General features: G+C 44.7%; 2 protein-coding genes across 2 annotated transcripts in view; one reads left to right on the top strand and one right to left on the bottom strand.

The window, feature by feature from the left end:
- The window catches only part of fgd6 (FYVE, RhoGEF and PH domain containing 6), a 177,427-nt gene extending 154,468 nt beyond the window's left edge, over positions 1–22,959 (bottom strand). The window contains exon 1 of the mRNA XM_063072261.1: positions 22,657–22,959. Coding sequence (XP_062928331.1) covers positions 22,657–22,666 — 10 coding nt within the window. The 5' untranslated portion in view covers positions 22,667–22,959. The remainder of the gene's footprint in view (positions 1–22,656) is intronic.
- A 66-nt stretch (positions 22,960–23,025) lies between these two features.
- Positions 23,026–25,436, top strand: part of vezt (vezatin, adherens junctions transmembrane protein) — a 119,279-nt gene continuing 116,868 nt past the window's right edge. The window contains exon 1 of the mRNA XM_063072260.1: positions 23,026–23,133. Coding sequence (XP_062928330.1) covers positions 23,098–23,133 — 36 coding nt within the window. The 5' untranslated portion in view covers positions 23,026–23,097. The remainder of the gene's footprint in view (positions 23,134–25,436) is intronic.

The raw sequence follows: 25,436 nt of genomic DNA, 5'->3' as shown, positions 1-25,436 counted from the left end.
CCAATGCTGTGAAGCAGACAGATGAATGGCTGAAGATCGACAAATCCGGACTTCCCAGTAAATTCAAGACCTGGCTGTACCAATTCGGCATTCTGCCCAGGCTTCTCTGGCTCTTCACACTTTATGAGTTCCCCACGACTGTCGTAGAGGGCATCGAGAGGAAAACCAACAAGCACCTGCGGAGATGGTTGGGAGTTCCCCCAAGCTTCTCTTCAGTGGGCCTCCATATTCGATCTGGGCAACTGCAGCTTCCCCTGTCATCTGTTGTGGAGGAATTCAAGGTGGCAAAATGCAGAGCCTTATTAAGCTTGAGGGATTCCAATGACATCTTGGTAAAGCAAGCAGGCGTTACAACCGGATCTGGGCACAAGTGGACAGCCAACACAGCTGTGGAGGAGGCAGTGTGTTCTCTGAAGCTGCGAGATATCATCGGCAACCCCTGCATCGGGCAGCAAGGCCTCAGCTCAGTTCACTTCCAGCAGTGGGGAAGGAAACACAAGCATAAGGAACAGGCGAGACATGGTACAGGCAGAAGTATGGACCCGTGAGGAACAGAAGTGGATATCAAAGGCAGTGGAACAAGGGTCCCAGGGTGCCTAGACAAAATGGGATCTGCCCAAGTGCAAAAATCTCATGAACAGAGTATGGAGACTGGAGCCTTTCCGTATTTCCTTCCTCTTGCGATCCGTGTATGACAGCGGTCCCCAACCACCGGGCCGTGGACCAGTACCGGGCCGCAGAGCATGCGCGACCGGGCCGCGAGGAAACGATATGATTTGGCGATATGAGTCAGCTGCACCTTTCCTTGTCAGCTGTACCTTTCCTCATTCCCTGTCATGGGCGGCACCTTTCCTCATTCCCTGTCACGCCCACTGTTGAGCCATTACGCGGGCGTCGTCCATGTCAGCGCGGGAAGGAGATCAACTCCTCGAGCTTGCAAATGATGGCGGGCTGAAAAGACTGTTTGACATAACATCTCTGCCGGCATTCTGGATCAAAGTCAAGGCTCAATATCCTGAGAAAGCCACGGAAGCACCGAAAACGTTGCTTCCATTTCCAACATATCTCTGCGATGAATGTAACAAAAACTAAATAGTGAAATAGACTGGACATAAGGAACCCCCTTCGAGTATCGCTGTCTCCCATCAACCCTCGATAGGACCGTATTGTTGCAGGAAAACAAGCCCAGGGCTCCCATTGATTCAGCGATATTGGGTGCGTTGCAATGATTTTATATGTTCATATGGGGAAAATATGCACTATGTTTAATATCCAAACGTTACTTAAAATGTTATGATGCTATTGACTTATATAACCATATAACAATTACAGAACGGTAACAGGCCATCTCGGCCCTTCTAGTCCGTGCTGAACGCTACTCTCACCTCGTCCCACCGAGCTGCACTCAGCTCATAACCCTCCATTCCTTTCCTGTCCATATACCTATCCAATTTAACTTTAAATGATAATATCGAACCTGCTTCTGACACCTCTACTGCAAGTTTGTTCAACACTTACTTCAAGCTCCCCTGTCCACCCCTGATAATTGACTTATCGCTATATTCATGCGAGGAAAATATGCACTGTGTGTTTAATATTATATTCGTTAGATAAAGCCTTTTAGAAACGAAATTGAGTGTATTAGCCACTTATCACCGATATTCCGGTCGTGATTAACACCCCCCGAACAGAATCGCCAAAAACGTTTTGTAGAAAAGTAATCGGCAGGTGCACGCATGCGCACTGGTGCCCGCGCAAGGCTTTATGGTCATTGTAGTCTCTCTTTGGGTAAATGCAACGTATTTGACTGCTACTCTTGTCCGTTGGCAACCATCCCGCCACCTCCCCCCCCCGGCCGGGCCGCAAGAATATTGTCAACATGAAACTGGTCCGCAGTGCAAAAAAGGTTGGGGACCCCTGGTGTATGACACCCTTCCTTCACCATTACATCTGTACACATGGGGGATAAGAGAGGACCGGAACTGTAAACTCTGTGGTCAAAAGGGGACACTGGCTCATATACTGTCCAGGTGTAAAACATCTCTAACTCAAGGAGGTATAGGTGGCACCATGATCAGGTGCTTCTGACTCTTGCTGACACATTAGAGCGGGAGAGATGCAAGAAGAGGACGGCTGGCACAGATTTGAGGAAGACCATCACCTTCATCAAAGAGGGAGCCAAGCCTTTCATAACAATCAAAGCCCAATCTGCTGCTAACGGCCAGGTCCTGGGAGGTGAGGGTCGATGTGGGAAGGAGGTTGCAGCTCCCGGATGTGGTGCACACAACCCTACGCCCGGACATTGTACTGTGGTCAACTGAAGACAGGAAAATAATTCTGGTTGAGCTGACTGTGCCATGGGAGGAGGGATGGGAAGAGGTCCACGAGAGAAAGGCCTTGAGGTACCAGCCCTTAGTGCAGGAGTGTAAAGACAAGGGATGGCAGGCATGGTTGTTCCCTGTGGAGATCGGCTGCAGAGGTTTCCCAGCCAAATCAGCCCGGTGGTTGTTGTCAGCTCTAGGCCTGGACAAAAGGAGCAAAAAACACGCAGCTCGTAGGATGGGGGAAGAGGCAGAACGAGCCTTTTGTTGGACTTGGAGTAGGCGAGAGGAGGGAAGCTGGAAGCCAGAAGCCAGCAGCAGATGGGCAGTGAGTTGGCCACCACTGCCAGCCCACCAACTGGAGAGTGTCGTGGTTAAGGGTCGAAACACTCGGTGAAGGTTGGGAACCACCTGATGACATCCGTTCCTGGCTGAAGGCTACGGTTACCTTATAAGGTATCTGGAGAATGCACCCTAACAGGTGTAACAAGTAAAAAAGAGCCACCCATGAACATGACAAATCCATGTGGGACATTTTTATGATCAAAAAAGTACAGAAATTGATAAACACAAATATGACAGCGAGATGTTCAAAAAAAGAGATTGAAACTTGGTTATTCAATAGTATAGGCCAAATTACAAAAGGTGCCTGATGTAGAAAGTATGAAATCTCTGGCACCTAGAAGTCAGTTATTTTACAGGAGCACATTAGCCTCGACATTTATAATGGTATCACACTACTCTTTTATCTAGTATTGCCGATTACAAGTTGCACTTAGATAGCAGCAAAAAGGTTAACAAAGGTCACAAGAAGCAACCAAAATTATTCACCCTAGCAACAACTGCCAAAAAAGAAAGTTCGTATTACAAATACAAACATTTAACTGTTTGTTGGTACAAAAAGCTTAGTCATTAAAATTGTGCTTGTTTTTACCAATATGTGCATTGAATGGAATTTATCCGACTGCAAATAAGTATGAGAAACCCCGTTTATAAGTAACTACCTTAGAAAGTTGCAGATAAACTTAGAACAAACTTTCGCAAGATCACCTGATTTGCACCGGGACCTGGCTCACACATTGTGTTCACTGCCTGACCCCAGGACACCCTCTGATGGTACTATTCAGCCTTCACAGGTGTATTGTCACCTTTCTGAAATGTGGAAGAGTTTGCAGCTAGGCCACAGGTAGAGGAAACTAAGACTGTTTACTCAGACTTGATGCAATGACAACTCATGCTGTCAAAGGCCTTTTTCATTGATCATCAGTGGTTTAGAAACAATGTCAAAGTCAAGCTTACTGTCATATACAGAAGTGCAATGAAAATCTTAGTTGCAGCAACATCATAGGTCCATACCATCATATAAGCAGCATTCTCAAGAAAACATAAACTAAACACAATTTTTACAAGAAAATGTAATTTGAACTAAGTGTAAGTCAATTCTAGAGCAAAGTGGTTAAAGTGGTCATATCACCCTTGGAGTGCATATGTACAAGACTTTGCAGTGAGTTAAACACCTTCTCAAAAATCAAAAAGCAAGCTTTCCTTCGGGCTTTTAATGATATCTTACTTGTAAAAGGATATTGCTATTGGAAGGGCAAATAAAGAGAAGATGGAAGTAGATGTCTTTCCAGCCTTTGCTTCAAAACGAAATCCAAATTAACCCATGCATTTAAAAAAAAACAGCTTGTGTACAGGAAGATATGTACATACAAATTGAACTGTACCTCTAGATGCCAGACCACGCCCAATCTGACATCCATAGGATGTCAAACCTAACTACTAAAACTGAAAGTCAAATGGTCATTTCATTAGGTCTTTGGTCTCAGAGACTGGTCTTGAAAGGTCTTACTTACAGTCTTTAATTGTTCTCACTTCAAAAATTCCGGCCTTGATGTTGCTGCTGGTGGGGCTTAGCTGGAAATGCCAGACTAGTTAACCATGCGGAGAGGCTGAGCTGATTAGCTTGGAGCCCTCTTGTGCCATGCTCAGTTAAGTTGAGATCAATAGGTGCATAGTTCCATTGGCTCTTCTGTGTTGATCACTTGATACATTGGATCCAATTATTTATGTACACAGGGATTGAATCTACCTGTTTCATAAAATATATAACCGAGCATAACCTTGCTGTTGATAAAGAACATATCATCATCTAGTTCTACATCCAGCTTTTCATTTATCACCTCTGCCATCTCAACTGCTAGAACAGCAGCACTAAGTTCAAGCCTTGGTATGGTGAGATCCGTTTTGGGAGCAACCATTGCCTTGCCAAGGATGAAACTAATTTCACTATATCCAGTGGCATCTGTGGCCTTCAGGAATGCGATAGCAGCAATATCTTCAGTTGATGCATCACAGAAAATACAGAACTCTTTCTTTTGAGCTGCAGAAGGTGGCATTGTTGTGTAGGTTCTTGGAATTTTCAAACCTTTTAAGATCCTGAAGGGAAGAACACTATTGCTGCCACTGCTCATGTTTCTCTTTAGGGAGTGGGACGTCCCATCCTCAAGGGTCTGAGGTCACCTCTCTTAACTTGAAGCATCCCTGGATACTGACTGGCGAGCAAATCCAAGGGGGTCAAATAGGCTATTGATGGTTGATAACAAATGACGCGTAAAGGATCTTTTGGAATTTGGACCTGGAAAGTGAGGGTGCAGGTAACAAGGTCTCATCCAAGGGTCAGACTGTGATATGAGGGAGGTGTTGTCCTGAATTAAGATTCTGTAGCCCTTTGGCTAAATCTTCAGATGGGAAACATTGCATAATCTCAGTTTTGCTGGATGCAATCTTATACAATCTGAGATTAAATTGTGCTACCACGCTGACTGCTTCCTCTGCACTGGATGCACTTCACCATAATAGAAATGCTTCTCAATGTACTTTACCACCGTGCTTCAGTCCCAAATCCCTTCTCTCCCTGGATAGCTGTCCTCTCATAGTTTGCCACAGCTGGAGAAAGGCAGTTAGCAAATACATGAACTCTCATGTGGCACCCCCAAAGCTCATTGTCCAGTTGGTAGTCATGAAAACACAAGAACCTGGGGAAGTCTCGATGATCTTCTCTCACTAGGAAGCCATGGAACATTTGTTCGATGTCCGCCATCACTGCGACGTGCTCATTTCTGAAGCACAAGAGAGCCGAAGTAGACTGTTACTAAGGTCTGGAACCCATCTTGTTCAGTGATATGCCTTTGAACTGCGCACTTAAATCAAAGACAAGTCATATTTGTGCAGGCTTGTGGGGGTGGTAACACCAAGGTTGGGAAAATATCAGTTTTCTTTTTTGGGATTTGATGAATGTGCTAACTCTGCATGATTGTTCCTGAACAGTCTCTCCAAGAACTCGAGGTAAATGATCTTTCATTTCTGATTTCCTTCTCAATGTGCGACTGAGGGACATGAGTCAACTAACGCCCTGCTCTGTCGTTTGGTCGGAGCTGTCACAGAGAGTGGAAAGGAAGGGAACTACCCCACTGTTTGCTGAACCCTTTGTTCATGATTTGACGGAAGACCTCATTTTCGATGGAAGGTGCCAGTTTATAATCATCTTCCGAGTGAAAGCTGACCAAGGTAAGTATGTCAGGGAACTTGGTTTGCCTACTTATAATTCTCTTTCATACAGATTCTACTCTCACAAGATCTGAAATGACTTGTCCACCCATTCTCCAGTTTAGACTTAAACGTGCTGACAATGGGCTAATGAGCAGAGGCAGACTTCACCCAATGTGACCCAACCCCAGCCCAGATCTTAAGTATAAGGTGCATTGTGCTGACCATCTGTGTCTCTGCCAAGCAAAAGGAGAACCTCAGTAGAAGAGTCAAGTGGGGGAATCTTGTCAACTGTCCTTAAGATGTGAATGACCACATGCGGCTTCAGGCATTGGGATTTCGTCTCTGTTGTTGGGAATAAGGTCGCAGTCGATGAGGGTTGGCAAGAGTAAGCAGACCCCCCCCCCCCAATTGACTCTGTGATAAATCAACTGGCTCTTTTTTCTGCAACTTCTGATGTTCCAGTGAGTTGTATGGGGAAACAGAACATTAAATTCTGAATATGTCATAGACTGTTGACTTTGCCAATGATACATTGCTCCAGTCACCGAATATCACATACATCTTTAATTTTTGTTCAGCATGTCCTTATATTTTAGCACACCTGTTGTGGGCGTACTGGAACCGCAATAGCCCAAGGTGTTGACCCGAAGTAAGGTGCTGGTATGTGCTGGTAACTGTTGCACTCAGTTCAGTGCATGATCACTTTACAGATTTTTTGCTTGGTGGTGTCGAAGTACAACATTTGAAACATTTTGAGTGCTCCTTTAGAAAGCACCTCCAGTCTGCAAGCAGATTTTCTCCGAGTCCTCTATTTCTTCAAGGGTTTCTTTTGGACCATCAGGCTTCATGGTAAGAGTTTTCTACTTCAGCTTTGTTGACCATGTCAGGGGCTCTGGTTTCCCATGGTTTTGCTGGAGACATCTTTGAATAAGATGTTGCCAGAAGTTAAAAACACAAAACTAGGTCACTTCACATTTCTGTATGGCGGCAGATGAATTCCACAAAGAATGAAAATGGCAGATAGTGGGCATGATGCTCCATTTTATATTTCAGTTATCCACTGTTCTTGCATATTTTTTGGTAGTTTCTCCACTATAGGGTTTATTCCTCTTGCTATATCCAAGTAACTCAGTCCGAGTAGGTAACTTGCATTTTTTGTGGCTTGCAGATCTGCAAGTTACAGAATCTTTCACGATTCTTTGAGTGAGAGCGTAGAAAATTGAGTCTGCAAAAGGAAGATTCTTCCATTGCATCTGAGAGCTGTAGCATATGTCCAGTCCCTACCACAATATTTGGAAGCCTGGAGCTGGCTTATTAATGTGAACTACCCTAACTCAACTCACATATTGCAGTGACTCCCCATCAAGCCACTTACAGAGGAGGTCTAGCTCTTTGCTTGGTTTGAGACTTGGTCCTTCCACAGCATCGTGAAAGCTTGACTTCCAGGACAGTAGCTCTCAGTCCGCTTGTCAAATACCTTTAGTCTTGCTGTGGCTCGTTGTCGATGAGCCAGGTACTCAGCCAAATCTAATGCACCTGCGGCTCCTGAATAAGAGCATTCAGGAGACTGGCTTGACAAATGTGCATCCTGGGATGGGTGGAAGTTCAGTCCGTCCATGTCTGTGCGGATAGGATTGGCATCAGTAGTAACTCTTGATTTAAGTCTTTGCTGTGCCGAAACTGCAGAAGGGGGTGTTGTAGATCTTTGCTGCTGTAGACCTTGACCATCAATACCTGAACTATATGAAAGGCATGTTGGCTGCGTGGTGTAGACAGATTCTCCTTGTAGAGCTGGAGCACCGTCTTCTCCACAGCCAGAATAAGCTTGAATTCATTGTCTATTGTGACGGCAAAGCAAGACTGAATCTGGTTGTAAACACACCACTCTCCAAGTCAGCTGCTGCTTCATACACCTTTGCCTCTGCTGAGGCAGCCTCAGCTAAATGCTCTTCCTTGAGTGCACTTAATGTAGCCTCTGCACACGCTTTCTCCACGTCTATACGAGCGTTCTCTGTTTGAATCTCAGCTTCGTGTTTAGTTATTCTTGCTGCTGCAGCTCTGGCGTGGGCTCATGTTGCAGTTGTGGTAAACTTGGATTCGTTCAAGCGTCCCAATGACGTGGTTAATGCACCACATTCAGACCTGACCTCCAGGTCTCGGTGATCAACATTGCTCAGATCGGAAGCTGACATTGCCGTGTACAATGTTCAGGCACACCTCCAGCCTGTGGGCAGTGCCTTCCGGATGAGTTATCTTTTCACTCTTCTGCCCTCACAGTGTATACATACAAAGCAATGAGTTAAACTCCTTCTCAAAAGTCACCCAAGGCTTTCTTCAGCGATTTTAATGAAATTTCACTTTGCTTTTCAAGGGCAAATAAGGAGAGGATGGAGATAGATGTCTTTCCACCATGTGCTTCAAAACAAAATTAGAATTAATCCACGCAGGAAACGATATTTTAAAAAACTGCTTATGTACAGGAAGTGATGTTCATTCAAAATGAACTGTGCCCCTGGAGGCCAGAACAAAGTTGCTAAACTATAGTGATTAGAGTTTTGCTGATTTGTTCACAACCAAATGGTTGGAGGTAAGTAGTTGAACTTAGTGATGTGGGACTTGCGTGGCCCAGATGGTGGGAATTTTTGACAATGCATCTTTCTTTCCTCAGGCAGCACCTCCTGTAGATAATACCAATGGTGGATTGGGGTGTGTCCTTCAAATATTGGATAAAGTCCATTACTCTCCTTACAACTGCATCTATGTGCTGGGCCCAGGACATCTGATACACGAACACCCACAAATTTAAAGCTGTTGACTCTCTCCACAGTCAATTCCCAAATGTAGATTGGGACACGCTTGCCTTTCTTCCCCTTCCTGGAGTCAACAATCATCTCTTTAGTTCTGCTGACACTGAGAGGTCATTTTACACTCATTCTAGCTGACCTCACTCTGGTAAGCTGATTCACCCCCACTTGTGATTTGTTCAATAACTATTCATCAGCAAAGTTCAAAGTAAACTTATTATCAAAGTACATACATGTCACCATATATTACCCTGGGATTCATTTTCTTACAGGTATTCACAGTAGAACAATAAATAGATAAATAGACAAATAAACAAACAATAGAATCAATGAAAAACTACACACGAAGACTGACAATCAATGTGAAAAGACGACAAACTGTGGAAATTTAAAAACAAAAAACAATAATAGTAAAAAACACAGAGAACATGAGTCGCAGAGTTCTTGGAAGTGAGTCCAAGGGTTATGGACCCAGTTCAGTGTTGAGGTGAGTTATCCGCCTTGGTTGAAGGGTAATAAAGGCCATTGAATCTGGTGGTATGGGACCCAAGGCTTCTGGATCTCCTTCCCAAAGACAGCAGCAAGAAGAGAACATGGCCTGGATGGTTGGGGGTGGGGGTGGTGTCCTTGATGATGGATGCTGCTTTCTTGTGGAAGTGCTCCTTGTAGATGTGCTCAACAGTGGGAGAGCTTTGGCTGTGATGGACTGGGTTTTCCTTTTTTTGTACGTTGGTGTTTCCATACCAGGCCATCATACAACCAGCCAGGATACCCTCCACTGTGCACCTGTGGAAGTGTGTCAGTTTTAGATGACATGCTGAATCTGCACAAGCTTTTAAGTAGAAGTGCCACACTGCCTTTTTCGCAAGGGCACTTACCATAAGATATAGGAGCAGAATTATGCCATTTGGCCCATCGAGTCTGCTGATCCTAGCTGATCCAATTTTCCTCTCAGCTCCAATCTCCTGCCTTCTCCCCATACCCCTTCCTAACTCGACCAATCAAGAGTCTATCAACCTCTGCCTTATATATACATAAAAACATTCTCCACAGCTGCCTGTGGCAAAGAATTTCAGTGATTCACCACTCTCTGGCTAAAGAAATTCCTTCTCCTCTCCGTTCTAAAAGGATATCCCTCTATTCTGAGGCCATGTTCTCTGGCCTTAAGATTCTCCCACCACAGGAAACATTCTCTCCACATCCAGACTATCCAGGCCTTTCAGCATTTGATAAGTTTCAATGAGGTCACCCCTCATTCTTTTAAATTCCAGAGAATACAGGCCCAGAGCCATCAAACGCTCTTCATATGACAAGCCATTCAATCCTGGAATCAATTTCATGAACCTCCTTTGAGCCCTCTCCAGTTTTAGCACATCCTTTCTAAGATAGAGGCCCAAAACTGCTCACAATATTCCAAGTGAGGCCTCACCAATGATTTATGAAGTCTCAACATTACATCCTTGCTTTTATACTCTAGTCCACTTGAAATGAATGCTAACATCACATTTGCCTTCCTCCTCACAGACTCAACCTGCAAATTAACTTCTTGGGAATCCTGCACAAGGACTCCCAAGTTCTTTTGCATCTCAGCTTTTATTAAAATTTTCTCTCCATTTAGAAAGAAGTCAACCTTTCAATTTCTTTTTAGCAAAGTGCATGACCATACACTTCCTGACACTGTATTCCATCTGCCATTTCTCTGCCTTGTCACATGACCGGCAACAATGATTTATCAATTGAGTCAGGTTTTATAAAAAAACAAACATTTATTAAACTCTGCTCAACAATAGAGAAAAGTATTCCAAACAATTAACTTAACCGGAAGTTAACTATTATACTGCAACTCTGGAACAGTTCTTAAAAGGGTACATTTGAAAACAGTTCTTAAAATGGTAAATTCGAAAGTCCAAGTGATTTACACAGTCAATACGGAGAGACTTCTCTGGAAACGGATTTCTTCAAAGATGTGACGTTACTGCTGATTCTCCAAAGGATTCACGACGAAGGAAATAAAACGGCTTAAAGGAACTAACCTTTTTCTGGCAAATGAACACTACACAAACTTCCCTGCTCTTGCAGGAGTTAACTCAGATACAGGTCACCATTTCTGAACGAATACTCAATAAGGTCGATCCTTTATTAAACCGCCGAATGATTCCAACTTTATTCGACCCTTCAAGGTTCCTGTACTTTAGTAAGGTCTTCACTCTCCAAAACTACTGTAAGGTAAAAATTACAGATGCAATACACAAACCTGGCAGCAATGGGCGAAACTGCCAGCACCAATCTTTGCACCTTAAAATAGAAAGAAAAACTCCGTTTTAAAACGAAACTGTGTCATGAGACAAATATGCAGCAAAACAGAGTAACAGCGAACTAACACAAAACTAAACTGAAACTAACTGCGTCACAACAGGGTTCCCTTTATACCTGTTGGGAACATGTCATCACATGACCTCACACTGGCGGGAAAATTACATCATGTGACCTCCACAAGACCATTACATCATGATCATAAGACAGTCAATTACATCATGCTCATAAGACAGTCACAAGATACCCACAAGGTATGTAACAGCCCATTCTCCTAATCTGAATAGGTCCTTCTGTAGCCTCTCTACTTCCTCAAAACTGCCTGTTCCTCCCACCTATCTTCATACCGCCTGTAAACTTTGCAACAAAGCCATCAATTCCATCATCAAATCATTGACATATAATGTAAAAAGAATCAGTCCCAACATAGACCCCAGCCTTATATATGGCACCTTGTCAAAGATCTTCTGAAAATCCATATACACAATTTCAACAGATTCTCCTTTGTCTATCCTGCTTGTTAACTTCTCCAAAGATTTCCAACAGAGTTATCGGGCAAGATTTTCCCTGAAGGAAACCATGCTCACTACAGCTTATTTTACCCTGTGCTTCCAAATACCCCGAGACCTCATCTTTAATCATTGACACTAACATCTTCCAACTACTGAGTTCAGATTAACTGGCCTATAGCTTCCTGTCTTCTGCCTCTCTCCCTTCTTGAAGAGTGGAATAATCTTTACAGTTTTCCAGAACCATTGCAGAATTCAGTGATTCCTAAAAGATCATTACTAATGCCTTCAAGATCTCTTCAGAACTCTGGGGTATACACCATCTGGCCAGGTGACTTAACTATCTTCGAACTTTTCAGTTTCCCAAGAACCCTCTCTCTAGTTTTGGTAACTTCACACATTTCATGACCCCTGACCCCTGGAACTGCCATCATACTGCTAGTGTCTGCTAAAGTGAACACTGATGCAAAGTACTTATTCAGTTAATCCTCCATTTTGTTGTCTCCCAATACTACCTCTCCAGCATCATTTTCCAGCAATCCGATATCCACTCTCATTTCTCTTTTACACTTTATGAATCTGAAGAAACTTCTGTTATCCTCTTTAATACTATGGGCTAGCTTAGCTTACTTTCGTATTCCATCTTTACCTTCTTAGGACTTTTTTAGTTACCTTCTGTTGGTTTTTAAAAGCTTCCCAATTGTCTAACTTCACACTGATCTTTGCTCTATTATATGCCCTCTCTCTGGCTTTTATGCTGGGTTTGACTTCTCTTGTTAGCCATGGTTGTGGCATCTTGTCTTTAGAATACTTTCTCCTCTTTGAGATGTACATATCCTGTCCCTTCCAAATTGCTTCCAGAAATTCCAGCTATTGTTGCTCTGCCATCATCCCTGCCAGTGTTCTTTTCTAATCAATTCTGGCTTCTCTCATGCCTCTGTAATTCCCTTTCTCCACTGTAATATAAATACATCTGACTTTAGCTTCTCCTTCTCAAATTCCAGGGTGAATTTGATCATATTATGATCATTTTTCCCCAAAGGATTCTTTTACCTTAAGTCTCTAATCTAATCTGGTTCATTACACAACACCCAATCCAGAATAACTGATCCCTGAGTGAGCTCAACCACGTGCTGCTCTAAAAAGCCATTTTGTAAACACTTTAGAAATTGCTCCCTCCTGTAATCCTGCACCAACCTGATTTTCCCAAACTACCTGCATATTGAAGTCCCCCATGACTATTGTAACACTGCTCTTTTGGCATACATTTTCTATCTCCTGTTGTAATTCGTAGGACATCCTCACTACTGTTTGGGGGTCTGTATACAACTCCCATCAGAGTCTTTTTACCCTTGCAGTTCCTTAGCTCTATACACAATGATTCAACACCTATCAACCCCCATCACCTCATTCTAATGATTTGATTTCATTTTTCTTTAACCAACAGAGTAACACCACCCCATCTGCCCACCTGTCTGTCTTTACGATACAATGTGTATCCCTGGACATTAATAATCTTCTCTCAGCCATGATTCAGTGATGCCGACAACATCATGCATGCCAATCTGTAACAGTGCCACAAGTTCATTTACTTTATTCCGTATACAGGTTTCCCCCACCATTCGAAGGTAGAGCGTTCCTATGAAACGGTTCGTAAGCCAAAATGTCATAAAGCGAAGAAGCAATTACCATTTATTTATATGGGAAAATTTTGTGAGCGTTCGCAGACCCAAAAATAACCTACCAAGTCATGCCAAACAACACATAAAACCTAAAATAACAGTAACACATAGTAAAAGCAGGAATGATATGATAAATACACAGTCCATATAAAGTAGAAATACTTTTCTACAATCATGACTGCACTGCTCTCCGTAGCGAAAATCGCACACAAGCGCCGTCGGCAGAAAATCTCACGCAAGCGCTGTTGGCAAAAACACGGTGCAAGCGCTCTCCAGTAACCTTTAAGCTATGAAGCTGCCAAATCATACCAAATAACACGTAAAAATACACAGCCGATATAAAGTAGAAATAATGTATGTACAGTGTATCACTTACTGGAATTGGGAAGACAGCGCCAAGCACACTGATGATGGTGTGTTAGACTGAGTCATCACAGGTTGTGGTGGTGCAGTGGCCCCCATCCTCCAAGCCACTGAGCGATACATTGCCGCGAAGAACGCAGGGGTCCAGCGGTAGCCGGGAGGTACGCAGCACATCTTTAAGAAAAAAGCCGAAACAAACATTGCTAATTAATTAGGTGCCGCCCGTAATTGTCGGCCCAGATCAGTGCCGATTTCTGATTGCGTCGTCTCTGATCTGGGCCAACAATTACGTGTTGGCAGCACCTAATTAATTAGCATGCTTATTTCGGCTTTTTTCTTAAAGATGTGCTGTGTGCCTCCCGGCTACCTTTGCATTCTCTGCGAATCGGTATCTGTCCGTGGCCTGGGGGTTGGGTTTGTGGGAGACTGGGGTGTCATCTCGTCGCCTGTTTCCATTAGAGCAGGCAGCTCATCTTCTCCTATGACTGCCCGCCTCGATGTCGAAGGTCGAGGTTCGTCGTCAGCTGTGGCTGATGTGGAAGGCTTGCTTGACTGCTGAGCCTCGCGCATTTTAATATCACACTTCTTTAATAGGGACTCAAACCATCCTGCAAATATCCCCTAAACCGACGTACTCTTTCAAAATTAAAGGTGTACTTTATCATTACTCATTCGGTTTCGATTGTTATCCTTTTTTCTTCCAATTGCATCAGCTCTTCATCTATCAGTTCTTGGTGATGGGATGTCAAGACCTCTTCAACATCATCTTCATCAGCTTCCACAAGCCAAACTCATTTTGTCCTTACTTAGTTCACCACGATCGAAAGGCTTAATTATGTCTAGTTTTACCATAAGTGTAACACCCTTACGAGCTCTTTCAGGCTTTTCTGATACCATAGAACTCATCTTGCAAACGGCTGCTCACAGGCACGTGTTAAAGCAATGCTGGTGAGAATGCCGTTCCGAATCCGGGGGAGAGCAGCTGCTCGGGGCGTGCGCTGCCTTTTATCGCGCGCTGATTTTTTCGCACACTGATTTTTTTTTCTTAACAGTGAAAACACCTTCTGAAAGCGAAAATAGGGTACTAATGTAGGTCTTTCGTAACAGTGAGGTTTTGTAAAGCGAACGTTTGAAAAGCGGGGGACACCTGTACTGCGCACATTCAGATACAACACCTTCAGTTCTGTATTCACCCTTTTCGATTTTGTCCACCTTTTACATTGCAGCTCATCCTGTTGACTGCAATTTTACCCCAACATCAGCTGCTCCTCACTACACATTGCCCCCATTTGTAAACCAGTTACCTTATCTTTAGCACTATCATCGACCTTTCCCATGATAGTTCTTATAGAAACATAGAAAATAGGTGCAGGAGTAGGCCATTCGGTCCTTCGAGCCTGTACCGCCATTTATTATGATCATGGCTGATCATCCAACTCAGAACCCCGCCCCAGCCTTCCCTCCATACCCCCTGACCCCCGTAGCCACAAGGGCCATATCTAACTCCCTCTTAAACATAGCCAATGAACTGGCCTCAACAGTTTGCTGTGGCAGAGAATTCCACAGATTCACCACTCTCTGTGTGAAGAAGTTTTTCCTAATCTCGGTCCTAAAAGGCTTCCCCTCTATCCTCAAACTGTGACCCCTCGTTCTGGACTTCCCCAACATTGGGAACAACCTTCCTGCATCTAGCCTGTCCAATCCCTTTAGGATCTTATACGTTTCAATCAGATCCCCCCTCAATCTTCTAAATTCCAACGAGTACAAGCCCAGTTCATCCAGTCTTTCTTCATATGAAAGTCCTGCCATCCCAGGAATCAATCTGGTGAACCTTCTTTGTACTCCCTCTATGGCAAGGATGTCTTTCCTCAGATTAGGGGACCAAAACTGCACACAATACTCCAGGTGTGGTCTCACCAAGGCCTTGTACAACTGCAGTAGTACCTCCCTGCTCCTATACTCGAATCCTCTCGCTATAAATGCCAGCATACCATTCGCCTTTTTCACCGCCTGCTGTACCTGCATGCCCACTTTCAATGACTGGTGTATAATGACACCCAGGTCTCGTTGCACCTCCCCTTTTCCTAATCGGCCACCATTCAGATAATAATCTGTTTTCCTATTTTTGCCACCAAAGTGGATAACTTCACATTTATCCACATTAAATTGCATCTGCCATGAATTTGCCCACTCACCCAACCTATCCAAGTCACCCTGCATCCTCTTAGCATCCTCCTCACAGCCTATATCGAGTCATAGGCAGCTCAGGATGCTAGTTGCACCATGCTCAAACTTTTGCTTCCTAACTTTGCCTGAGGTCTTACAGGGGGTTGTGATCTGCCTTCACAACCTCTCCACTGTTTTGGCACTCTGGTTCCCAGCCCCCTGCAACTCCAGTTTAAACCCCACCGTGCACCATTAACAAATCTTCCTGCTGGGATATTACTCCCCCTCCAGATCAGATGCAAGCCGTCCCTACTGCACTGGTCCTACCTTCCCTTGAAGAGAGCCCAATGATCCAAAAATCTTATGCCCTCCCTCCTACACCAACTCCTTAGCCACGCAGTAAACTGTATAATCTTCCTAGTTCTGGCCTCACTAACATGTGGCATGAGTAGCAATCCTGAGATCACAACTCTGAAGGTCCTGCTCCTTATCTTAGCATCTAACTCCCTGAAATCACTGTGCAGAACCTCGTCACTCATCCAACTCATGTCATTGGTACCTACATGGACCACAACTTCTGGCTGTTCATCCTCCCACTTAAGAATGCTGAGGGCTTAATCCAAGGTTTCCTGGACCCAGAAGGCAACAAACCATCCAGGAATCGTGTACCTCATGCTGGTTTCCCTATCTGACAAATCCCCTCATCACCACAGAATGCCTCTTCGCCTCCCCCCCCTTTCCTTTATGAGTCACAAAGGCAGATTCAGTGCCAGTGACTCGAACACTGTGACTTTCCTCTATTAGGTCACGCTAACCTCCCTCTGCCTTGACGCTATGCAAAGTGTTGAGCTAATGGCCACAGGGCTACTCTGCACTGGCTCCTCAACTGCTTTCTCCTTCCTGCCTGTCACCTAGTTTCCTGTGTCCTGCACCTTGGGTGTAACTACCTCTCTATTTGTCCTATCTATCACCCTCTCAGTCTCCTGAATGAGCTGGAGTTCATCCAGCACCAGCTCCAACTCATTAACGCAGATTGTTAGAAGCTGTAGCTGGATGCACTTCTCGCAGTTGTAGTCGTCAGACACTGGAGGTCTCCCTGCCTTCCCACGTCCTGCAACAGGATACCCTGAGCCAATATAAAGGAGGAAAGGAAAAGAAAAAAAATTGTGGCCCCAAAACAATTTGAAGACGGCATTGGAACTGTCAATAACTACATAGTCATGCAAGTATAGAGAGCAGAGCACCTGTGTTGATGGTCAGTGAGGAACAGACATTGTTGTCAATCGTAACTGATTAAGGACAACTGATGAGGAAATCGAGGTTTAGCAGAGGGAGATACACAAGCTCAGGTCTTGAACCTGGAAAATGAGTTTGTGCTGAATGCCCCGCTGTAGTTGATGAACAGCAGTCTTACATACGAATTCTTGTTGTTACATAATCTGGAGCAGAGTAAGGGCCTGAAGAAATCATATCTGCTGTCGACTTGTTGTGGAGGTGAGCAAATTGGAGCCGATTCTGCTCAGTTCTAAGGCAGGAGTTCATTTGCATCATAACCAATCTCTCAAAGCACTTCAATACAGCTGACACAAGCACCATCGGATGGTAGTTATTGATGCATACATCAGGATGCTAATCATTAACGACAGCTCTACGTTCAATCCTATTATCCCCTCAAAGCTAATCAATAACCTCCAAGTCCTTGGCCTCAATACCTCCTCGTACAACTGGATCCTCGATTTCTCCATTTGCAGACCCTAGGCAGTTCGGACTGGCAACAACATCTCCTCCACCACAGATGCGGCTGAGTGCCTCAACATCCACCTTTCACCCAATGTCAGCAAAACCAAGCAGCTGATTATTGACTTCAGGAGGAGACCGGAAATCCATGAGCCAGTCCTCACCGGGGGAAATCAGAGGTGGAGAGGGTCAGCAACTTCAAATTTTTAAATCTATAAAGAACGTCCTGAGCTATAATGGTGTTGTACTAACTGTTACACTGCCACAGCATCCTCGCATATCACACATGCAAATATCTGGTTAAAATTGAAGATTAAGGGGAAACAGACAATGTTGTGCTGACATCAGGGAACACAAGTTAAAAATTAGGAAGCAGTTTAGGGTACCAGCACTCAAAAGTCACCAGGAATTGTGGGATGCTATGTTAAAAGGGCAGAGAAGCAGACCTATGATGGTGCTAACCGTGACTCCTTCGCGATCATTTGCAGATTCTATGCTGGTGCCCCCAACTAGAGCAACTGGGGAGAAAACGGAACATCGGGAGCAGCAGATCAGCCACCAGAGGCTCTGGTGACTCTCTCTCACTCTCTTATTGATGGAGGAGAGTTTGTCGCCAATTCTCAGGTTGGAGAATTTGGGGGAAAAAAGCAATGCCACAGATCAGCAAATTGTTTTTATTGTGTTCCCCCCTCGCTGTGAAAGGGAACACCATTCCCTCCCTTTATTGTGTTCCCCCCTCGCTGTGAAAGGGAGCACCATTCCCTCCCTTTATTGTGTTCCCCCCTCGCTGTGAAAGGGAGCACCATTCCCTCCCTTTATTGTGTTCCCCCCTCGCTGTGAAAGGGAGCACCATTCCTTCCCTCTATTGTGTTCCCCCCTCGCTGTGAAAGGGAGCACCATTCCCTCCCTTTATTGTGTTCCCCCCTCGCTGTGAAAGGGAGCACCATTCCCTCCCTTTATTGTGTTCCCCCCTCGCTGTGAAAGGGAGCACCATTCCTTCCCTCTATTGTGTTCCCCCCTCGCTGTGAAAGGGAGCACCATTCCCTCCCTTTATTGTGTTCCCCCCTCGCTGTGAAAGGGAGCACCATTCCCTCCCTTTATTGTGTTCCCCCCTCGCTGTGAAAGGGAGCACCATTCCTTCCCTCTATTGTGTTCCCCCCTCGCTGTGAAAGGGAGCACCATTCCCTCCCTTTATTGTGTTCCCCCCTCGCTGTGAAAGGGAGCACCATTCCCTCCCTTTATTGTGTTCCCCCCTCGCTGTGAAAGGGAGCACCATTCCCTCCCTTTATTGTGTTCCCCCCTCTATTGTGTTCCCCCCTCGCTGTGAAAGGGAACACCATTCCCTCCCTTTATTGTGTTCCCCCCTCGCTGTGAAAGGGATCACCATTCCCTCCCTTTATTGTGTTCCCCCCTCGCTGTGAAAGGGAGCACCATTCCTTCCCTTTATTGTGTTCCCCCCTCGCTGTGAAAGGGAGCACCATTCCCTCCCTTTATTGTGTTCCCCCCTCGCTGTGAAAGGGAACACCATTCCTTCCCTTTATTGTGTTCCCCCCTCGCTGTGAAAGGGAACACCATTCCTTCCCTTTATTGTGTTCCCCCCTCGCTGTGAAAGGGAGCACCATTCCCTCCCTTTATTGTGTTCCCCCCTCGCTGTGAAAGGGAACACCATTCCCTCCCTTTATTGTGTTCCCCCCTCGCTGTGAAAGGGAGCACCATTCCCTCCCTTTATTGTGTTCCCCCCTCGCTGTGAAAGGGAGCACCATTCCCTCCCTTTATTGTGTTCCCCCCTCGCTGTGAAAGGGAACACCATTCCTTCCCTTTATTGTGTTCCCCCCTCGCTGTGAAAGGGAGCACCATTCCCTCCCTTTATTGTGTTCCCCCCTCGCTGTGAAAGGGAGGACCATTCCCTCCCTTTATTGTGTTCCCCCCTTGCTGTGAAAGGGAGCACCATTCCCTCCCTTTATTGTGTTCCCCCCTCGCTGTGAAAGGGAGCACCATTCCTTCCCTCTATTGTGTTCCCCCCTCGCTGTGAAAGGGAACACCATTCCTTCCCTTTATTGTGTTCCCCCCTCGCTGTGAAAGGGAGCACCATTCCCTCCCTTTATTGTGTTCCCCCCTCGCTGTGAAAGGGAGCACCATTCCCTCCCTTTATTGTGTTCCCCCCTCACTGTGAAAGGGAGCACCATTCCTTCCCTTTATTGAGGACAGAGAGAGCCTGTGGTATGTCAAATTGTCAGGTGAACTATTCGTTTTTGTTGTACTGCAGATCATCGTCTTTCCTGGGGGCTTTGCTATTGCTTGCTTGGTAGGTGGAGGGAGCTATGCTTGTTTTTGCAGAAGTGGGTGGGAAAGGGTCACTGCTTTACTGCTGCTTGTGTGTGGGAGGGGGAATAGCGGGGGCTTTGGGGTTCTAACATTTTTACAGTCACTCATTCTTTGGGGTACTCTTCTGTTTTTGTGGATGTCTGTGAAGAACAAGAATTTTAGGATGTATATTGCATACATTCCTCCGACATTAAATGGAACATTGAAAATGGTTTTTGCAACAGACAGCATAAGAGTACTCAGAGTAGGCAGGAAGAATTCAGTGATTTTTAGTGAATGAGTGGGAAAGTGAGTGGATCTGGCCTTTCATTGATATTTATATATTTTATATGTCAGCAGAACCAAAGAGCTGATTACTGACTGTAGACGGAGGAAACCAGAGGTCCATGTGCAAATCCTCAGAAGATCAGAGGTGGAGGGAATAAGCAACTTTAAACTCCTCCGCATTATCATTTCACAGGACCTGACCTGGGTCCAGCACATAACTGCCATTATAAAGAAGGCATGACAGCACCTGTACATTCTTATAGATTTGTGAAAATTCAGCAAGTCATCTAAAATTGACAAACTTCTACAGGTGGAGAGGATCCTGACTAGCTGCACTGCAGACTGGTATGGAAATATTCAAGTAATTGAACAGAAATGCTGACAAAAGTCCAGTGCATCACAGGTAAAGTCCTCTCCACCACTGAGCATATTTACGATGAGTACTGTTGCAGGAAAGCAGTATCCGTCATCAAGAGCCCTCACCATCCAGGCCACAGTCTCTTCTGCTTTAGGAAGGATGTACAGGAACCTCAAATCCCACACCACCAGATTCACGAACAGTTACTACCCCCCAGCCATAAGACTCCTGAACCACAGGGGATAATCACCCACTCCAATACTGGTCTGATTTCACAATAATCGGATTCACTTATAAGGACTCTACAACTGGTATTTTTGATATTCATGGCTTATTTAATTTTGTATATTTACACAGTTTGTTGTCTTTTGCACACTTTTTTCTACATCTCTGTTATATGTGGTTTTTAATAGATTCTATCAACTGTGAATGCGCTGAAGAAAATGAATCTCAGGGTAGTATAGGGTGACAGGTACTTTGACAATAAATTTACTTTGAACTTCATAATTTAGCAGATTGTTGTTTTGCTGCACTGAAAATGAGTTTATTAAGTTGACACTTACAACTTTATTGTTTTGACGACAGCACATGGCTCATCTCCCCTCTACTTTTTTCAACTTTTCTCATTCCCAGTAAGTGAGGATTCTATTCTAACATTCTGGCATCTATGCCCAGTAACTTTAATATACAGCAAATGAGTATGTTGGGACAAATACTATCCATGCAATCCAGCAAAAGATGTTGAATAAGAATCAATGAGGCAAAATCCAAGCCAACTTTCTGATCACCTACCAGTAAACAAAGCACAATCACTCCAATATCCTACTGATTCTTCACTGCACACTCATACAAACACTCAGTTTATACACTATGGCTGAAAATTACCAATTTCTTTGTGAAATTATTGTAAACTATGATACACAACACATTCCTTTTTAAAATGTCTAAACCTGCATTGGAGCTTTCAGAAATATGAGATTAAGGCCTGTCCCCTGAGAACAAAGCTTCCATGACCAGGAAATAATGGGTTTCAGCGTCAGCTGTGACCAGTCATTTAACCAGTGGTCACAGCTATAAAAAGAAAGCATCTGACATTCTGCACTTTAGGGCTAGATAATTATAAGTGCCAGAAACACAGCTGCTCCCCAAAATTTACACAATTACTATTTTTGTGATGCCCAATTAAATACAAAGAATTCCCTAATAATATGCAGTTCCAATATACAAACCAGATGCGACACGGAGACAAAAGGGTCAAATGTATTCAACATGAAAACAAAGGCTTTAAATTACTTATTCCTGCAGATGGAAACCCTGGCGAGGCTGCAGTTGTCACCCGTCAATATCATAATTAAATTTTCTTTAAAATATTTACTTCCTCCGACCAACGGAGCACCTAATTACTCTATTGATACAGATTTCAAGGATGGTAATTGCATTAAAATAAAATAATAAGTTAGATTAATTCAGCTCACAGTAGTAAAGTTGACTATTTTGCACATCGTCCAAAGGCTTTTACTCTGCGTTGTATGTTTTGGCAAAAGGATTTAAGGACGGCAGTCGTCAGAATCTAAAAACGGGACTACGCTGTTGTGTTGGGTCACAATGTGCAAACTGGAAACGAAAGGATATATGACACCAGTACAAAAGGATTCTGAGCAGCTGGCTCTGGTTGGGATTTAGTACAGTCCTTGTCGAAAGACTGAAAGACAAACTTGGACAAGGTTGATTTCCTCAAAAGGAGTTTCCCGAAGTTCGATAAAAAACGACAGATGGTAAACTGTGTGGTCAATGAATAACCACTTCGCCAAGACTGAATGTGCAAATCTCTGCTATTAGATACACCTCGCTATATATACAGAGGTTGAACGAGGGCACTAACTTAACCGAAAGTGATTGAAGAAACCATTAACACCACAAAACTGAAGAGTAGGAAATTCCACTTCATCCTGGCAAGAAAAAAAATCTAGAACAGAGTTACCGGTTGAAACATTTCACCACGGAGAGAGAGAAACAAAGTTTTTTAAAGAAAGGATTGGGTCGTTCTGCCGTCTGCAGTAGGGAGCCCAGCCCGGGGTAATGAGTGTCTCGGGAATATTTCCGGGCACAATAAACACGGTGACAAAAGCGAGTCCTTCCAGTCCTCACTCCGCCTCACCACCGAGACCGCGGTGAAAGCCGAGTGCTGGGGTAAACACCTGGCGCAAAGTTCGGCGGAGGAGCGGCCGGTGCAGCCAGAAGTTTGCGCCCGAGTCTCACCTGCGCTCATGCTGCGGGGCTGCCGTGCCCAGGCGCTCCCTATCGCCCCACGTCCTCCGCCTGCTTCCCAGCCATTCGCAGCCACTTCCCGCACACCGAAACGACGGAGGCGATCTGCGGCGACAGGAATCTCAGACAAAGTACATCGCGGCCACTGAGGGAATCCCGTTCCAGAGTGCTCGCCGCCGTCACCGGGAGCGCGCACTGCGCCCTCTACAGCCCGAGCACCCTCCCTCCCTCCGCGGCACCAGCCTCCCTTGTGACGTCAGCCGCCGCACGGACGTCATCGCTAGCAACGCCGGTCCCTCGGCCCCGAAGCACTATGGGAATCATAGTTTTCAGTTTCAGTTTCTCTCCTCGATTTCCAGTGTGAAACAGAGGGTAGAACTACTATTCCTAGAATGCTGAGCGCGCATTTGTCCATTTAAATGGCGGATTGCAATGGGTGAGGAGTTTGATGAGGATCTGGTGCTCGAGGTGGGTGATCTTCTGCTTTCTGTTGCCCAAGTCATGGGTTTCTTTATCAATTAAATTGCATTTATCATTTCAGATTGTGGTGCAATCGTGTATTGGCCTTCATTCTAAATGAACTTCATAAATTCAAGGCTGACTGATCTGTTACTTTGCTTTACGTGGTAACTTCACGTGTCTTATAATGTAATTGTTGAAAGCTTTTTAAAATTCATTTAGGGTCTTGAACCAACACACATCAAAGTTGCTGGTGAACGCAGTGGGCCAGGCAGCATCTCTAGGAAGAGGTACAGTCGACGTTTCGGGCCAAGACCCTTCGTCAGGACTAACTGAAGGAAGAGTTAGTAAGAGATTTGAGAGGGGGAGGGGGAGATCCAAAATGATAAGAGAAGACAGGAGGGGGAGGGATGGAGCCAAGAGCTGGACGGGTGATTGGCAAAGGGGATATGAGAGGATCATGGGACAGATGTCCTCTCCTATCATTTTGGATCTCCCCCTCCCCTTCCCACTTTCAAATTTCTTATTAACTCTTCCTTCAGTTAGTCCTGACAAAGGGTCTTGGCCTGAAACGTCGACTGTACCTCTTCCTAGAGATGCTGCCTGGCCTGCTGCATTCACCAGCAACTCTGATGTGTGTTGCTTGAATTTCCAGCATCTGCAGAATTCCTGTTGTTAGGGTCTTGAACCTGAAGTTTTAGTTTTGTTTCTCTTCCCACAGATGTCATCTAATCGGCTGAGTGCTTTGTGCATTTGAGATTTTAAGACCATTTGGCCCATTGAATCTGCTCTGCCATTCATCATGTCTGACCCATTTCCCTCTCAGCCCCAATCTCCGGCCTTCTCCCCGCATCCCTTTATGTCCTGACTAATCAAGAATCTATCAATCCGTGCCTTAAATATGCCCAGTGACTTGGCCTCCACAGCCACCCTCCTAATCTGTGTTCTAAATGGATATCCCTGTATTCTGTGACTTCTGGTCTTAGACTCCCCACCATTCTTTCCAAATCTACTCTATTGAGGCTATTCAATATTTGATAGTTTTCAATGAGATCACCCCTCATTCTTCTCAATTCCAGTAGGTACAGACCCAGAGCCATCAAACACTCCTCATGACTGGGAATTATGGACCAATAATCTTATGTTAGTGGTAGGTATACTAATGAAGAGAATTCATAGGGGGCAGGACTTATGAGTATTTGGAGAAGCATTGTCTTATTAGGGATAGTCAGCGTGGCTTTGTGTGGGGGCAGGTTGGGCCTCAAACCTGAGTATTGTTTTTGAGGAACTGACAAAACAAATAGATGGAAATAGAATGTGGATGTGGTGTAGATGGATTTTAGTAAGGTGTTTGACAAGGTTCCTCATGGTAGGCTCATTCAGAAAGTCTGGAGGTATGGGTTCCAGGGAAACTTGGCAGCTTGCATTTGGAACTGGCCAGCCTGCACAAGGCAGTGCATAGTAGTAAACGGTACGTATTCTGTCTGGAGGTCGTTGACCAGTGGTGTCCTGTAGGGAACTGTTCTGGAACCCCTACTCCTTGTGATTTTAGTAAATGACTTGGATGAAGAAGCAGAAAAGTAGGTCCGTAGGTTTGCAGATGACATGGAGGTTGGCAGTATTGTGGATAATGTAGATTGTCTTGGGTTACAGAGGGACAAAGACAGATGTGGAGCTGGACTGAAAAGTGATACATGGAGTCTTAAAACTATTAATAAGGTGCAGGAAATAATGTGATGGAAATTTGTTTTATTAAGCAAAGCTTCAGACTGACTGTAACATCAAAATAGTGACCATTATCTCCTGTCACTGTGGAGGGAGCAATATCTGTCTCTCCATTGTTAGAGAGCAAGAGATCCTGTGGGATGTTGAAAATGTTGGAGTGAACAGTTAGTTTTTGATGGACTGTAGACCATGGTCTCTCTTTGGAGGCTTTGCTTTTGCTGGCATGGTAGGTGGTGGGAATGGTGGTGCTCTAGAGTAAGTGTGAGGAGGGGGAGGGTTGATGCTGCTGCTTGTGCCTTGGAGGGGTCAGGGTGCTTTGAGGTTCTTGCATTTTTTTTTCTGTCATTCATTCTTTGTTTTTTCCTCTTCTGTTTTGAGGATGTCTGTGGAGAGTAAGAATTTCAGGTTGTATATTGTATAGATTCTTTGATATTAAATGGAGCTATTGAACTATCTGGATATATCTAGTTTCATATAGTTCCAAAATAACTAGGACAAAATTGCTTGTTTGATTAGCATCGCATTCATCCTGCACTCCATCACGGGAAATCAACAACAAAATGTACTGTAGCAATTTACAAGGAGTC

This window comes from Mobula hypostoma, chromosome 20 (assembly GCF_963921235.1).
Source record: "Mobula hypostoma chromosome 20, sMobHyp1.1, whole genome shotgun sequence".
Taxonomy (NCBI): domain Eukaryota; kingdom Metazoa; phylum Chordata; class Chondrichthyes; order Myliobatiformes; family Myliobatidae; genus Mobula; species Mobula hypostoma.
This window is presented reverse-complemented; position numbering and strand designations above follow the sequence as displayed.